Source organism: Oryctolagus cuniculus, chromosome 9 (assembly GCF_051225735.1).
Source record: "Oryctolagus cuniculus isolate XC-2025 breed Fujian yellow rabbit chromosome 9, ASM5122573v1, whole genome shotgun sequence".
Taxonomy (NCBI): domain Eukaryota; kingdom Metazoa; phylum Chordata; class Mammalia; order Lagomorpha; family Leporidae; genus Oryctolagus; species Oryctolagus cuniculus.
This window is the reverse complement of record NC_142875.1, coordinates 97,672,391-97,689,481: the sequence shown is the minus strand read 5'-3', so window position 1 is coordinate 97,689,481 and position 17,091 is coordinate 97,672,391. Positions and strand designations below refer to the sequence as shown.

At 42.2% G+C, this 17,091-nt stretch overlaps 1 protein-coding gene across 5 annotated transcripts in view; it reads left to right on the top strand.

The window, feature by feature from the left end:
* Positions 1-17,091, top strand: part of CECR2 (CECR2 histone acetyl-lysine reader) — a 142,304-nt gene that overhangs the window by 78,241 nt on the left and 46,972 nt on the right. For all 5 annotated transcript variants that reach the window (XM_051850088.3, XM_051850087.3, XM_089304425.1 and 2 more), the window contains exons 3-5: positions 13,879-14,062; positions 15,220-15,359; positions 16,093-16,197. In XM_051850088.3, coding sequence (XP_051706048.2) covers positions 13,879-14,062; positions 15,220-15,359; positions 16,093-16,197 — 429 coding nt within the window. The remainder of the gene's footprint in view (positions 1-13,878; positions 14,063-15,219; positions 15,360-16,092; positions 16,198-17,091) is intronic.

The following is a 17,091-nucleotide window of genomic DNA, read 5'->3' as shown; positions in this document are numbered from 1 at the left end:
CTCTTAATTTGTCCTCTTGTTTAAAACTGGTCTTAACTAATCTTGTTTGCTTGTTCTTCCACATAATGACTGTACATATTATGGAAGAAATCCGCTAAGAAATCTGTTTAGAATCAAAGAAACCTATGAAAAAATTTGGACAAAGTTGACATCTTTACAACAGTGAGGTTAATTTGAGCATTTATGATCACTCAAGGTCACATAGTCTTGGTTATTTTGATTTTCATTGCTAGTAATACCAGAATATATTCATAAGTATTTTGAAATACAGAATACTGTGCCTCTTTGCCCTGAATTTGTTGTTTTGTAAGTTGATTTTTCCTGGGATTCCGATTTGTTTTTTATTGTGTAGTATTTACTGTTATATAACAAATTTCCTTCATATTTAGCAATTTTTAGAAAAAAATCATTTGAAAGAGATACAGAGAGTGGGGAGAGAGATCTTTCATCTTCTGGTTCACTCCCTAAATGGCCACAATGCGTGGGGGCTGGACCAGGGCAAAGTTAGGAGCCAGGATTTCATCCAGGTCTCCCATGTGGGTGCAGGGGTCCAAGGATTTGGACCATCTTCCACTACTTTTCTGTGCACATTAGCAAGGAGCTGGAATGAAAGTGAAAACATCCTGGATTCTAACCAGCACCCATATGAAGTGTTGGCATTGCACCACAGTCCCAGCCTCCAGTTATTTTTCTTATAATCATCTTTTTCTCTAAATATGATTTTAAGTGATCACTATGGTAGTTTTATGTGTAGCTTTATACAAAACCCACCGTGCCATAGCACTGACTCCAAATTTAGCAGTTTAAAACAAAAATAGTTCAAGAATCTGGATACAATGTAGGTGGGTATGTCTAGCTGAGACATACCTAAATTATGCAAGGCCATAATTTAGGTACTAGATGTGACAGCAGTCATATCGAAACTTGTTACACAGCATACACATAGGAAGGTTCACATTTCTTATACAGCTCAGTGAATTTTCACCAACTGATATCACCTGGACAATGGAACTGAGCTCCTGGACAGGAAAGAACTTTACTATGGTCATTATTTTTTCATTTGAAAGGAATTGGCTAAAGTGATAGTAGTTGTTCCCACCAATGGTGATCCACATAATGATAGTGGGAGTACTTACTCATTCTTCCGTAGAGTTTCACTTTCATCTCATCCTAAAGGAAAAAGAAATTTGGATGAATGAGCGCTTGCCCTTTCTGACTCTTAAGACTTACTTCTTAATCAATTTGTGCATAATTTTGTGTATAACTTGCCTCGTCTGTCAAGTGGGATTACTAGCAATACCCAGTAAAGGTTATTAGGAGTATTAAATAAAATTTATGAGAACACTTGAAACAGTCTTGATAATGTATACATTATGTTCTATACAAACATTGTTACTAGTTTCTACAAAGGTTAAGTAGAAAGTAGACACTGTCTCAGACAACTTTACATCTGTCTCCATCCATTGTGGTATGCAGATTTTAGAACAGGGCTCAGCAGACATTTTCTGGAAAGGCCAGATAGTAAATATTAGGCCTCTGGGTCCTAAGATGAATTACAGCTACTCAACTCTGTCACTGCAGTGTGAAAGCAGCCATGGGCAATGTATAAATGACTGATAGTGGCTCTGTTTATTAGAACATTTTTTTATTGACATTGAAATTTGGATTTTATGTCATTTTCACATGTCAGAAAATACTACATTTTCGATTATCCCCAACCCCACAACAATTTGAAAATATAATAAACCATTCTTTTCTCATAGGCAGAGGAGAAAAAAAGACATCAAGCCAAATATGACTCTCAGGCCATAGTTTGCCATTTTCTGTTTTAGGACATTAAATAGGTTACTATTCTAGTTCTACCAGCTCAATCTGATCTTCAAGCTGAGATATGGAACCTGCATTTCTTCTTAACTGAGATTTTGTCCACTTGGATCTCTGCATGATACCATGTCTGCTCTGTCCTGGGCACTGTGCTGAGTACTTTTCAGAAACTCTTAATTTAATCCTTATAACAATTCTCAAACACAAAGTGCTCTCTCACCTATTCATCAAGGATGAGGAATTTGAGGCACCGAGAGGTTGTATTAATATCCCAAGGTGACAAAATGGGTAATTGATATGGGACAGATTTGGCCTCTAAATCCTCCAGCTGTTCACCACAGATACATTATCTAAAGGAGAAAGGTGAAAGAGAAATATTTAGTTTGAAAAGATTTTCTTGGAAAAGTGAAATTTTTTCTAATATCTTTTTGTGATGTGGTCGTTGATTCTTTAACCCCATCTAAGAATGTTTTGAAATCACAAAATAGGATTACAGTAGAATCAAGTTATCCTGAGAAAATACGACGTATTTATTAATTAAAGAATTAACATTTTGGGGGCCTTTGCTGTGGTGCACAGGGTTAAGCTACTGCCTGCAATGCTAGCACCCCATATGGACACTGATTCAAGTCAGCGCTGCTCTACTGCCAGTCCACTCTGCTAAACAGCCTGGGAAGGCAGCTGAAAATGGCACAAGTAGTTGGACCCTGCCACCCACCTGGGGAACCCTGATGGAGTTCAGGCTCCTAGCTTTAGCCCAGCCCAGGCCAGGCCATTATAGCCGTTTGGAGACTTAAGCAACTAATGGAAAATCTTTCTTTCTCTGTAATTCTGCCTTTCAAATCAATCAATCTTATATATAAATATATGTATATTTAAGGTTTATTTGTTTATATGAGAGGTAGAGTTATGGACAGAGGAGGAGAGAGAGAAAAGTCTTGCATCTGCTGGTTCTACTCCCCAAATTGCTGCAGCAGCTTGAGTTGGGTTGATTGGAAGCCAAGAGCCAGGAGCTTCTTTCAGGTCTCCCATGTGGGTACAGGGGCCCAAGGATTTGGGCCATCTTCTGCTGCTTTCCCAGGCCACAGCAGAAAGCTGGATTGGAAGTGGAGCAGCGGGGTCGCAAACCGGCGCCCTTATAGGATGCTGGTACTCCAGGTGGCAGCTTTACCTGCTATGCTACAGTGCCAGCCCTAATCAATAGAAACCTTAAAAAATTTTTTTCCAAGCAGATGGGCTTTTTAAAAAAAAAAAAAAAAAAAAAAAAAAAAAGAATTCTAGGGCGCCAGCGCTGTGGCACAGCGGGTTAACGCCCTGGCCTTAAGCGCCAGTATCCCATATGGGTGCCGGTTCAAGACCCGGCTGCTCCACTTCCGATCCAGCTCTCTGCTATGGCCTGGGAAAGCAGTAGAAGATGGCCTAAGTCCCTGGGCCCCTGCGCCTGCAAGGGAGACCCGGAAGAAGCTCCTGGCTCCTGGCTTCGGATCTGCAAAGCTCCGGCCATTACGGCCAACTGGGGAGTGATCCAGCAGATGGAAGATCTCTCTCTCTCTCTGCCTCTCCTTCTCTCTCTGTGTAAGTCTGACTTTCAAATAAATAAATAAATTTTTTTAAAAAAAAGAATTTTATTTATTTGAGAGGTAGAGTTACAGACAGTGAGAGGGAGAGACAAAGGTCTTCCCTCCGTTGGCTCACTCCCCAAATGGCTGCAACGGCTGGACCTGCGCCGATTTGAAGCCAGGAGCCAGGTGCTTCTTCCTGGCCTCTCATGTGGGTGCAGGGGCCCAAGCACTTGAGCCATCCTACACTGCCTTCCCAGGCCATAGCAGAGAGCTGGATTGGAGGCCAGGACTAGAACCAGCGCTCATATGGGATGCTGGTGCCGCAGGCGGGCTTTTGATAACAGTAGTTCGGATGCCACTTGGGATGCCTGTATAGGAGTATTTGGGTTCAAGTCCCTGCTTCAGTTCCAATCCAGCATTCCTGTTAATGTGTGCCCTGGGAGGCAGCAAGTGATAGGATAGCCCAGGTAGTTGTGTCCCTGCCAAACTGGACAGATTTGGCCCCTAATCCCTGGATTGAGTTCCCAGTCCCTGGCTTTGGCTCTGGCGATTTTAGTCATTTGGGAAGTGAAGCAGAGGATGGGAGATAGCTCTGTGTCTGTCTCTCTCTGTGAAATGTAATAAATAAAAAAATTCTCAGAAATTTGTTCATTTTGTTTCTAATAAAAAGCAGCATTTTATCGGGGAGTGGTGCAGTTGGACTCTGAGGATGGTCAGTGTTAAAATCAGAGAATTAAATGAAGATTACCCGTATGTGGAAAATGTGTAAGGAAAATCAAAAGAATGCTTAATATAAATCAGGCAAGCGCTAATGCATTGGTGAGCAGGGGAACATTGAAGTCAGTGATTGTTAATCTCTGGATAACATCAGATACCCTGAGGGCTGATCACACAAACTACTGGGCCCTACCACCACCTACTTCCCAAGTCTGGGGTGTGACCTATGGAGAACTGCGGATTGCGTACTTTACAGTTACCAGGTGATGCTGGTCCAGAGCTGTGCTTGGCAAACCACTCATCTCGGGTGTGACTAAGTTTGTTTCTTAAGCTTGATGGTGTACATAGGGTTGGTTCTTGGTTTGATTTCATTTTAGAGATGTTTTACTGAATGTTTTCCTTTAGTGTGCAACTTAAACTTTTTTTTTTTTTTACAGTGCTTTGTATTTTTCTTAATTTATTTTCTTTGGAAATGCATTCTAGTATGTTGATTTTTCTGGGACTATATCAATAAAAATAATGTTGCGGATTCAAACTGCGCTAGTTAGAGAGAGAAGGAAAGGCAGAGAGGTCTTCCATCAGCTGGTTCACTCCTCAGTTGGCCGCAATGGCCGGAGATGCGCCGATCCGGAGCCAGGAGCTTCTTTCGGGTCTCCCATGTGGGTGCAGGGGCTCAAGGACTTGGGCCTTCTTTAACTGCTTTCCCAGTTCATAGCAGAGAGCTGGATCGGAAGTGGAGCAGCCGGGTCTTGAACTGGTGCCCATGTGGGATGCTGGCACTACAGGCTTTACTCGCTACGCCACAGCGCTGGCCCCTGAGCCATATTTCTCTTTATTCATTCAAAAATTCAAAGCCTAATTAAAAACTAGATTGGAGATTAGGAACTTCTTCTTTTCTGTTAGCTGTCAAAGTGAAGATAAGATCGAGTCAAACCATGTCTTGAACGTTGGTGTATTTTAGCAGAATATAAAAATAACTTTCAGGGCCGATGCTGTAGGTTAGGCCTCTGCCTGCAACACCAGCATTCTTTATGGGTCCCAGCTGCTCCACTTTCAATCCAGCTCTCTGCTAATGTGCCTGGGAAAGCAGTGGGACATGGCCCAAGTCCTTGGGTCCCTGCACCCACGAGAGAGACCCGGAAGAAGCTCCTGACTTCCAATTGGCCCAGCTCCAGCCATTGCAGCCATTTGGGGAGTGAACCAGTGGATGGAAGACCTCTCTTTCCCCCTCTATTTAATTAATTACCTCTCAAATCAATCAGTTAAAAAAAAAACCACCTCCGTTAAATGTTCATTGTGATTATTCTTGGCCATCAAAAGAGTTTTCCCCCTTTATTGGGTCATCTTTTGTAGGAGTGATTTTTTCATTTCCATATGATCTTTCCTCACTTTCTTGTGGTTTACAACCTAACTAGAAGTTCATCAAAATTGTAAATTTGATTTTTCAGTGTTAAATGTACCCGACATTATTATTTGTTATGTAATGGGTTCTTTAGTGAGATCATTTAAAAATAAATATAAAGGTGTTTTGGATTCACATCTGTTCTTCATATACAAATATCTTTAATCTTTTTGTGAATTACAGTACCTCTGTTAAATATGTTTATTTCAATTTGCCTTTATTCATATATAATTTAGATATCATAACATTCACAAAATGTATTCAGGCAGATTTTTAAAATGTAAATACAGTTAGTAATTATTCAAGAAAGTGGTACATTTTCATCTGCTTAACAGGTTCCCTTTGCTGTTCATCTCAATGTAAACATTGCATACCAGGCAACTACATTAAGTTTTACTTGTACAATTTTGTGTGAATGGCATTCCACAATGTGAAATGAACTCATGTTCAGCTTCTCAGTCAGCATAATATCTCTGTTACTCATCCATATTTCCATCAGTAGTTTGTTCCTTCTCTGGGTAGAGGCTAATTGTATCTGAAAAAAATACCACAGTTTATCTGTTCACTTTTTGATAGAGATTTTGGTTACTTCAATTTGACACTGTCATGACTAAAGCTGCTGTGAATATTTACACACAAATGTGTGTGTATATATATGTTTTCATTTCTTTTGAGAATTGGTGGGGTCAATATGGTAAGTGTTCAAGAAACTGCCAGAGTACTTGCAACATTTATATTCCTGCTAGCGAAAAAAACGAACGCTTCAGTTGCTCTGTGGCTTTGCAAATATATGCTATTTTTAATTTATTCTAGTTTTAAATTTTACTGCTTTTGTCATGTTGAAGGTGATAACTTGGTTGTTGAATTTTTTAAAAAGAGTTATTTGTTTCAAAGGCAGAGAGAGAGAGAGAGAGAGAGAGAGAAGTAAAGACAGAAGAAAAGATCTTCTATATACTGTTTCACTCCCTAAATTCTGCCAACAGCTGAAATTGAGCCAGTCTGAAACCAGCAGTCCAGGATTTCTTCTGGGTCTCTCATGTGGGTGGCAGAGGCCCAAGCATTTGAGCCGTTGTCACCTGCTTCCCAGGATGCACTGGCTGGAAGTTAAACTCAAAGTTAGAGTACTGGTTATGAGCTATTTTTTCTTTTCAAATACACGTTTTTTATCCAATTAGAGAACATTTTTATCACCTCAGAGAGACAGCTCATACCCTTAACTATTCATTCTCCATTTTCCGCAGTGTTCAGCATCACGTTTTACTTGCTATCTTCATTGGTTTGACTGAGTATTTCTTGTAAGGGGAATCATACAGAATGTCCTGGTGTGTAGTTGAAATCAGTACTTTGCTGCTTTTTGTGGTCAAGCAATATTCTGTTGTGTGGATAAACACTTATCTGTTCATCAGTTCATGGACTTTTACATACTTCCCACTTGTTGGCTTCCATGAATTATGCTTTGTACATTTGTGTACATGCTTTTGTGCAGTTGTGTGTTTTCGTGTCCTTGGGGTGTGCTAGTGGAAAGGCTGGATCATATGCTCACTCTGCTTATCTTACTGAGTAACAGCTCAGTGAGTGGCAGCAGTGTACCATGTTATGTTCCCACCAGCAAAGTGTGAGGCTTCCAGTTTCTCCACATTGGCAGTCATTACTTGCTGTTTTCTGTCTTTTTTGTATTCACTGTCATAATGGATGTGAAATAGTAAATTATTGTATAAATAGTATATTACTGTTTTGTCATGACTGACAGAGCTCCCAAATCCTGGTTCACTCCCTAAACTCTCAACAGCCAAGGCTGGGCCAGGCCTAAGCCAGGAGATCAGACTGGAATTCAGGTCTCTTATGTGTGGGGCAGGTACACATTAGCCGGAAGCTGAAACTAGGAGCAGTGCCCACATTTGAAGTAGGCACTGCAATATGGGATATATGTCTTAACCAGTGAGCCAAACACTGGCTCCTCACTGTGGTTTTGATTTGCATTTCTCAAGTAGTTAATGATATTGATCATCTTCCTATATGCCCTCTTCTGTGTTTTGTTCTCTGTTGGTCCCTTGTTTTCTTTCAGGATAAATGATTTTTAAAATATATCACTTTTTTTTTTTTTTTTTTTGCTTCTATTGGTTTCTTATCTATGTGTGTGTTTTCAGTGTTGGCAGGGCTAACGGTGTGCACCTTTAAGTTACCATTAGGAACTATTCATATTTTTTTAAAAAAGATTTATTTATTTGAAAGTCAGAGACAGAGGAGAGACAGAGGGAGATCTTCCATCTGCTGGCTCACTCCCCATATATCTCAATCCAGTCCTTGAGTTAAATTTGGCTTTATTGCATATATGTGTATTTAATTGATCGTAATAAATGGGAAAATATGTTTTATTTTTCATTTAGCCTCCATTCTGCTAAGCTTCACTGTCTTGCCTTAATTCCTTCTCCTGCAAGGAGACTTTGAATCCCTGTTCATTTAGGCAACACATGCCTCAGAGTACTCAAGAGCCTTCTTTTTATCTATGATCTTCTATAACAGGTTGCAGATATTAAAATTTGTTGCCCTGTATGGTGGTGAATTCTGCGAATTGACACCAGCTGAGTCTTGTGTTAAATGTATTATTCAGGTCATGGCATCCTTTGTCTTAACCAAAAAAGCATGTTTGGCCTGGAGCAATCTGAGAGCATCTCAGTAGGGTTCTGGGGTTCTTTGTTTTAATAATTTATTTGATAGGTAGAGATGGGGTGTGGGACAGGGGGGCATCTAGAGATCAATCTTCCATCTACTAGTTCATTCCTCAAATGACCATGACGGCCCGGCCTGGGTTGTGGTGGAATGAGAAGGCCGTGCCAAGATGGCCACTGGCAACGGAAACTGCCTTGCAACACGCTGTGATTGGATGGCTTCGGAAACCACATGGCAACAGAGCCTGCCTGGCAACAGGCTGTGATTGGTTAGGGCATAGATCGCCCCTTGGCCAGATTGGCTGCCTTGGCTATATAAGCTGCTGTACCAACTGAAATAAACAAGTCTGCAGGCTGCTGGCCTCAGGCCTGCTTTCACCCGATTCCCAGGGTCTGTGTGGTAACTCCGCACCTCTTGCCCCACCACGTTCCTCCTCTCAGTGAATCCACAGCAACATCTGGCACACCAGTGTGACTGAGAGTGACAGCATGTCGGACTCAGCGTGGTCCCCCATGATTTTGGCAATTAGGCCCCTTGGTGTTTTGTGTGCTGTTTGGTTATGTGAGGGTAGGCACAGAACCCCCTCCTACGCCCCTTTCCTTGTCCTTTTCCTCCGTCTAAGTGACCCCAGGTTAGGCACACACCGCCCAGAAGCATAACGCCGCTTCTCGGCTCCTCCTTTTACTTTCGGTTCACCCAGCAAATTCACATAAGAGACTGATCATCCCAGAATTCGGAACCAAGTCATCTTCCTTCACTCTAGAGAGATGATGCTCCGGAGACACCATGTGGGCATACGGCCTTGACCTAACGAAACAAGAAAGTACCCCACTAAGCATAGAACACACGTACAATCTGATACACCACTGTCTGTCTGTCTAAGGTAGAGAACCCCCTGCAGAATGCCATCAACAGCTGAGGTGCTAGGAATTTGTTTCGTTATGGCAGTAGTGCTGTGCGTGTCTTTCCTTTGTCTAGAGTTGGTGTGGCGCGCCACTCTTAAGTGCTTAAGCATGGGAAAGATACCCCCTTCTCAGAATCCCACGCAGATTACCAAACACAATGAATCTGTGAGTGATAAGAGCCTGTCACTCCAGGCCTCTGCCTTACTGGCGACAGTTGATGACTTAGGGAGAGTGAGCTCCGACAGTGAAAATGACATGACAGCAGACAACGCAGTGATTCCTAGTCAGCCACCACCCAAATACCCATGAGATGAACTTAGACGACCTCTAGGCAATAACCCATGCGAGGTCATCCCATCCAGACCCCCTGAAGATCTCCACATTTGTGGCAGTCCCCAGGCACCCCAGGCTCTCAGGGCAGCTGCTAGACCCCATCCCACCTGCATGTTTGCCATTAATCTCAAAGTGGACGCAGAATTCAGGCCCTGGATTCCAACGCCTATAAAAAGGCTTCTGCTAAGCAAGAGCAGAGGATATGCTTGTGTCTTTCCAGAGAATGCAGGTCAGCCCATTTGGGTACCAGCCAGAAACATCAAGCCTGCAACTGACAGTCAACCAGAACCAGCTGAACAAGACTGAGAGTCTGCCTTGTTAGCAGACTTTTTGGAAAGCATTCAGAAAATATGTCAAACAGGAAGGAACGTAGACTTGGTGGTTATTGTCAGGACTTCTAGTTCGTTTGATCATTTCGATGTTTCTTTATAGTTCAGGATAATTTCATAAAGATGGGCGGAGGTATTTTAAGTCATTGGAAGAGAATTGCACTGATTTGATTTTATGAGTAAATCAGTGAATGCTCCAGGTAGAGTTTTGTGTCATACAGAAGATTTAAGAATTACTAAGGAAATGTGCTAGCCTGATTTTTAACTTTCTGAATGTCTTTTCATCTTAAATTAACCATAGTTTAAACCTTGCCTTCAGGTTTTATCCCCTTCTTATTCTGATGTTGAGATTTGAGAGATGAGGACTTAAGATGAGGTCTTTTCTGTATACAAGCAAACTTGAATTATCTTGAATTGTAAGCCCTGGAGTATCTTTTGGTTGAGGTGGTGTGGTGGTGCCTTCACAAAACTTTGAGCCATAAGTGATGTAATTGAAACTGAGTTGGATAATAGAGCCATTAGAAAGGAATCCCAAACATGTAGTTCTTGGAGACAAATAGGGGCTTTTCAGAAGGATTCCAGGCACAAACTCTCTTCATACAAACAGAAACTCAGTGTTTGTTTCCTATGCTCCTTTTTACCTCATATTGAAATAGGAAAGGTCTCCCTAGCAGGGCTCACCTGTCACAGCATCCTTCATCCACTGAAGCTGCTGTTCTCATAAAATGATCATTATATCACAGATTCAACATTGTATTTTACTGCAGGTAAAACAGGCCTTTTTATTTGGGGATCTTGGTGATGTACATTAAAAGTCCTTGAAAGCACACAGTAGACAGGGAGATTTATTACCAAGGGGAAATTGTTCTTTTCCCAATCCTGCCACCTTTTTGCCGTGGCATTTGTGCAGTGATTAAGATACTGTCTGGAATGCCCTCATCCACTGTCAGAGTGCCAGGGTTTGAGTCCTGCCTGTATTTCTGATCGAGCTTCCTGCTGATGTGTACCCTGGGAGGTGGTGTGGTGGTGTGATGGTTCAGTAAGTAGGTCTGCACTACCCGCTTTAGAGACCCAGATTGAGTTCCTGGCTTCTGGCTTCAGCCTGGCCCAGTTCCAGCTTCTGTGGGCTTTTGGGGAGTAAACCAGCAGATGGAAGACCAATTCTCTGTCTCCATGTCTGTCTGCCTTTCAAACAAATATAAATAAATAAGAATTTTTGAAAGCTCTCTTTCCTGTCAGATTCACCATGCCATGCTGTTTGTGCTTTACTGTCTGCCCCCCCCCCCCCCCCCCTTTTTAAATTCATTTGAAAGTCAGAGTCACACCAAGAAGGAGAGGCAGATAGAGACCATCCGCTGGTCCACTCTCCAACTGACTGCAACAGCTGGAGCCACTCCAATCGGAAGCTAGGAGCCAGGAGCCTCCCCCTGGTCTTCCCATATGGGTACAAGGGCCCAGGGACCCAGGTCACTGCTCCCACAGGCCACAGTAGAGAGCCGGATCAGAAGTAGAGCAGCAGGGACTTGAACCGGCAGCCACATGGGATGCCACCACAGCAGGCAGCGGCCTCACCTCCACACCACAGCACCAGCCCCTACTACCTGTTGTTACCCAGCTCCTCCCTCTTGAGGAGGCAGCATCAGCTTCACAAGGACTGGAAAGAGGATTTGGGTCCAAACACTCCAAGGTTCAAGCTTATTAACAAGTCAGGGCCTTGCTTTGAATGTGCATGCCATGACCAAATCAAATTTGTGAGAGCCTTGAAACCTGGAAGTGGTCTGATTTTTTGATTTGCTACCTATTCCTATTTTTCCTAATGAAGTAGTGATAATAGATTAATGAAGTTTCTTCTTCCTTTGGAAAAGCAAAAGTTTCATTTCTTATTTGATCCTTATTTTTTCTCATGAGTATTTCCTTTGACTCTTTCTACAGATTAAATTACCATCAATTATAAGTCAACGAGGTACATGCCTCTTTAAAAATATTGACAGTTCCTTTGCTTTTTAATAAGAAAATGATTTCCCAACTAGCATGAGGTAAATTATATCTAGACTCTTTAGTAGTTGAGATGTAAAATAACCACTAATCAAACAACTCTTTGCTATATGCAAGATATATTTAGAATTGCCAGTCAGACTCCTGCCAGGAGAAAATATAGGTTGCCATCCAGCTGTCTTAAATGTTTTCTATAGAAAAACTGTATTAAGGGGCCCACTTTGTGGTACAGCAAGTTAAGCTACTGCTTACAATGCCAGCATCTCATATGGGCACCAGTTCGAGTCCTGGCTGTTCTACTTCAGATCCAGCTCCATGCTAATAGCCTGGAAAAAACAGTGAAAGAAGGCTCAAGTACTTGGGCCCCTACACCCAAGTGGGAGATGCAGAAAAAGCTCCTGGCTTCTTTGTGGCCCAACCCCTGCTCTCGTGGCAGCAGCAGTTGGAGCAGCCAGCAGTTGAGAAAATAAATAAATATTTCAAAGAAAGAAAAAAGAAAAAATCCTTCTTTTCTTCAGAATTTATCATATAGTTTTTTTTTTTTTTTTTTTTTTGACAGGCAGAGTGGACAGTGAGAGAGACAGAGAGAAAGGTCTTCCTTTTGCTGTTGGTTCACCCTCCAGTGGCCGCTGCGGCCAGCGCACTGCAGCTGGCACACCGCGCTGATCCGAAGCCAGGAGCCAGGTGCTTCTCCTGGTCTCCCATGGGGTGCAGGACCCAAGCACTTGGACCATCCTCCACTGCAGTCCCGAGCCACAGCAGAGAGCTGGCATGGATGGAAGAGGGGCAACCGGGACAGAATCCGGCGCCCCTACTGGGACTAGAACCTGGTGTGCCGGCACCGCTAGGCGGAGGATTAGCCTATTGAGCCGCGGCGCCGGCAAGCATAGAGTATTTTTAGCATGCTCTAACATATATATGTAAATAGAATACAAAATTATACTTGCACATAAGAGTAGTTACTTGTAGAGAACTTTCCCACTTTGCTCTTAACCTGAAATGAATTAAGTTAGAACAGGAACTTCTTTTTTTCCATGTTTTTGAACCTGAGTGACTGCATGAGTGGTGTATAGTTTCTAATTTTATGAGCAAAAGGAGAGGCTGTGGCTTCAGCCTCACACACAGCCTATGCCACCGATTTTTAAAGTCATCACCCGTTTCCTCGGAATGTGGTGTTTATGATTTGAAGTAAAGACTACCTATTTTGTATTAAAAAAAAAAAAGTTAACATACTTATCTTCTTTGTGGCTTGACAAAACACAACATCCAAAGATGTCATCCTTTTATTAACAAGAAACTTCGTTTTGGGCTGGTGCTGTGGCGCATTGTGTTATTGCTCTGCCTGCGGTGCTCGCATCCCATATGGGTGCCAGTTCTAGACCTGGCTGCTCCTCTTCTGCTCCAGCTCTCTGCTATGCCCTGGGAAAGCATGGCCCTAGTGCTTGGGCCCCTGCACCCATGTGAAAGACCGGGAAGAGGCACTGGCTCCTGGCTTTGAATCAGCACAGCTCCAGCTGTTACAGCCATTTCGGGAGTGAATCAACAGAAGGAAGCCCTCTCTCTCTGTCTCTCCCTCTCACTGTCTGTAACTCTACCTCTCAAATAAATAAATAAAATCTTAAAAAACAAACAAACAAAAAAAAAACCCAAGAAACTTCTGTGAAGGGCTTTCAGATCCTTCTTTCAAATTGCTTTCTGCTTTCTTCATCTTTTTTTTTTTTTTTTTTTAAGATTTATTTTTTGTATTTGAAAGTCAGAGCTACACAGAGAGGTCCTCCGTCCGCCTGTTCACTCCCCAACTGTCCGCAACGGTCAGAGCTGCACCGGAACCAGGAGCTAGGAGCTTCCTCTAGGTTGCTTACACTGGTACAGGGGCCCAAGGACTTGGGCCATCTTCTGCTGTTTTCCCAGGCCATAGCAGAGAGCTAGGTTGGAAGTGGAGCAGCCGGGATTCGAACTGGTGCCCACATGGGATGCTAGTACTGCAAGTGGCAGCTCCACCCGCTAGACCACGGCACCGGCCCCCACTTGTGCTTTCTATTGAAAATTTGCCAGCTGTCCAGCCATCAGTTCTGTCTCCCCTTTTCCCGTTCCCTGTTTTTTTTATTAACATACTTTTGTGTTTGGGGCCATTCCGTTAGGCCTCAGACATTCCACAGCTACCTGGAGGACATCATCAACTACCGCTGGGAGCTGGAGGAAGGGAAGCCGAACCCACTGCGAGAAGCCAGTTTTCAAGAGCTGCCGCTCCGCACCCGGGTGGAGATCCTGCACCGCCTGTGTGACTACCGGCTCGATGCAGATGATGTCTTTGATCTTCTCAAGGTGCTTAAATGGCAAGCCCTTTCCCTAGAGCAGTAAAAAGCCAGCAGCGAGTAACAAGTAATGTAAACTTAGAGAACTGAGAGAAGGCAAAGTTTACCTTCTGTCACTTATCTTTGCACTGTGATTGACAGTGACCACTGTAGCCAAGGGAATGCAAGACCTACATGTATATGAAAGTATGTTATTGTTATTATTACATATACCAAGTATCAGCTGAGACAGTAAACACCAGAGGCATCTATTTATTCCACCATCATCAGCCAAAGCTATAACTAAATTGGCCACTGAATCCCAGGGTCTACATTTGAGTATAATTGAAATATTTATTAAAATTTCCTAGTGACTTAAAACCATATATGCTAGTGAGGTTTTCTTCTATACATGTACATTCCAGAAAAAAAATGTGTTGGAAAAGGAAGATGGGGATACCATACTTCCCTCCTCTTTATTCTGTTGTTGTTATGTCTTTTAGCAGTACTTAAATCTCAGAGGGAGAGTGTATATTATTGCTTTCACTCATGGGGAGGTCAGTTTTTCATCCCTTTCAATCATAAATGATTAAATGTGTTGATGACTTCTCAGTTCTGCTCCACACATAGACATGTTATAAAAATCATTGTGTGATTTAGTGCAGTCTTTGCCAAGGACTCAAGGACTTGAATTGCAGTGAAGGCCAATACAGGTCAGGCCCTTGGGTAAATTGGGAGCTGTTCTGCTGGATCTCAGCTAGAATAAGAGGTTGCTATAGGTTATGAAATAGCTACAACAGAGAGACTCATGAACCTCAGCCTTCATAACATCTGATTCCACTCCATTGTAATTATCTTTTCTTTCATGTGTGTACATTTAAAAAACTAAACTAAATATATAAAATATTCACCAAAATTCCTTTTGATTTCTTTTTTGGTAAAATAAGAGCAATGGTGGGGATAGGTAACATTTGAAATCTTTGCATATCTTTTTTTTTCAAGTGAAGTTACCACCTTCCTCATTTTCTTTCTGTTTCATATGTTCTAATTGAAATTACATAAGATACTTGGGCATTTTAAAATATGACACATATCTGAATATAAGCTTTGAATCCTCATTTTAGATTTCTCTTTTTTATTTTGTTACTGTTTTCCCAAACTCTGTTTCCTTATCGTATTGTTACCTAGGGTTTGGATGCAGACAGTCTCCGTGTGGAACCATTGGGTGAAGACAACTCTGGGGCACTCTATTGGTATTTCTATGGAACACGGATGTACAAAGAGGACCCAGTGCAAGGGAAATCCAATGGAGAACTCTCTTTGAACAGGTAATTCCTTAATGTTAGCACTGTACTAGCTACTGTATAAAGATGCTATTGAAATTAAATGCATCAGAATCTCTTTTTAATGAAGAAATTAGCTGTACTTGCATACCTTTAAAGAGATGGCAAGGATTTATACAAAAATAAAAAGGAATTACTATGTAGCCTTAGCTACCAGAATGGTGGAAGGTGAAGTCTTTTAGATATGAAATTCTTGATGGGAGGTTCCTAAGGAATACAGCACTTTTCTTCTAAGCAGTACAGTTATCTCACTGTAACAGTTCCCATCTTTCATAGTCAATTGATGAGAACCTTTTTTTCTAGTACAGTAAATAATCTCCTCTGAACATTGGGGTCCATCATAGCACCTTAAATGATGCCAGAAACTTAAAGCTTACTTATGAAGAGCTTTCTAAATAAGGAAGAGGCCTCGTTTCCAGAGCATCCCAGAACGCGCTAATCTCTTGTTTTATTTGGACTTTCTCAATGATGGAGCAGTGCTCACTACTGGGAAGATGTTGGATCTTACTCACATTTTAATATTGGAAAGTGTCAGTTTTCCTTAGCTCTGTGTTCTCACAGTGGAAGACTGGAAGTCGCTCTGTCCTTTTCCTTGTGTCTGTTACATTTAATCTTTTAAATATCCTCAGCCAGAATTGTGATATTACTCATTTAAAAGTCATATATCACGTATCAGTGCTATGTCAGAACATTTCTATTTAGTAATACTATTTCTTAGGGAAAGTGAAGGTCAAAAAAATGCCTCAAGTGTACCTGGAAAAACTGGGAAAAGAAGAGGAAGACCCCCCAAACGGAAGAAACTACAGGAAGAAACTGTGGCGAGGTAAGACAGTCTTGGTAATCCGTGCTCTTTGATTCTCAGGCTGGCAGGGACCTTAGCTTCACTTGTCCTTGGTCCAGGATTTTAGCTCATGCTGTGGGTAGGACATGGGACTGAACGAGACCTGAATCAGATCCTAATTAAAGTTCTGACTGGGACCTGCCTACATGACCTCTACCAAGTTACCTGCCCTTTTAAAGCATGTTGCCTTTTCTGATAATAGTTATCCTTTTAATGAGGATTATGCTGAACATGACAGTGTATAAGAATATACAAATATAGGTGTTTGGGGCTGGTGTTATAGCACCACAGATTCAGCTTCTACTTCTGACACCAGTATCCCATATCACAGCACCATTTCAAGTCCTGGATGCTTTGCTTCTGATTAGCTCCCTGCTAAAGCACCTAGGAAATCAATGAAAGATGTGCAAAGAACCGGGGCCCTTGACACCCACTTGGGAAATCCGCATGGTGTTCTGGGCTTCTGGCTTCAGTCTGGACCAGCCCTGGCTGTTGGTGGTATTTGGGGAATGAAGCAGTACATGGAATACCTTTCTGTCTGTAAATAAATCTTTAAAAAAGAAAAAATTTTGGTGTTCATTGTATGTTGTTAACATATACATTTGCTATACCATACTTTTAAAATTTTATATTATCTCTGAGTTTAAGCATTTACTTACCATTGAGGAGAATTTAGTTAGCATGCCCAAACGTATTTAGTGTAGAAACTTCTACAAGAATGAAAAGGTGGGCCGGCGCCGTGGCTCACTTGGTTAATCTTCCACCTGTGGTGCTGGCATCCCATATGGGCACCAGGTTCTAGTCTGGTTGCTCCTCTTCCAGTCCAGCTTGCTGCTGTGGCCCGGGAGGGCAGTGGAGGATGGCCCAAGTACTTGG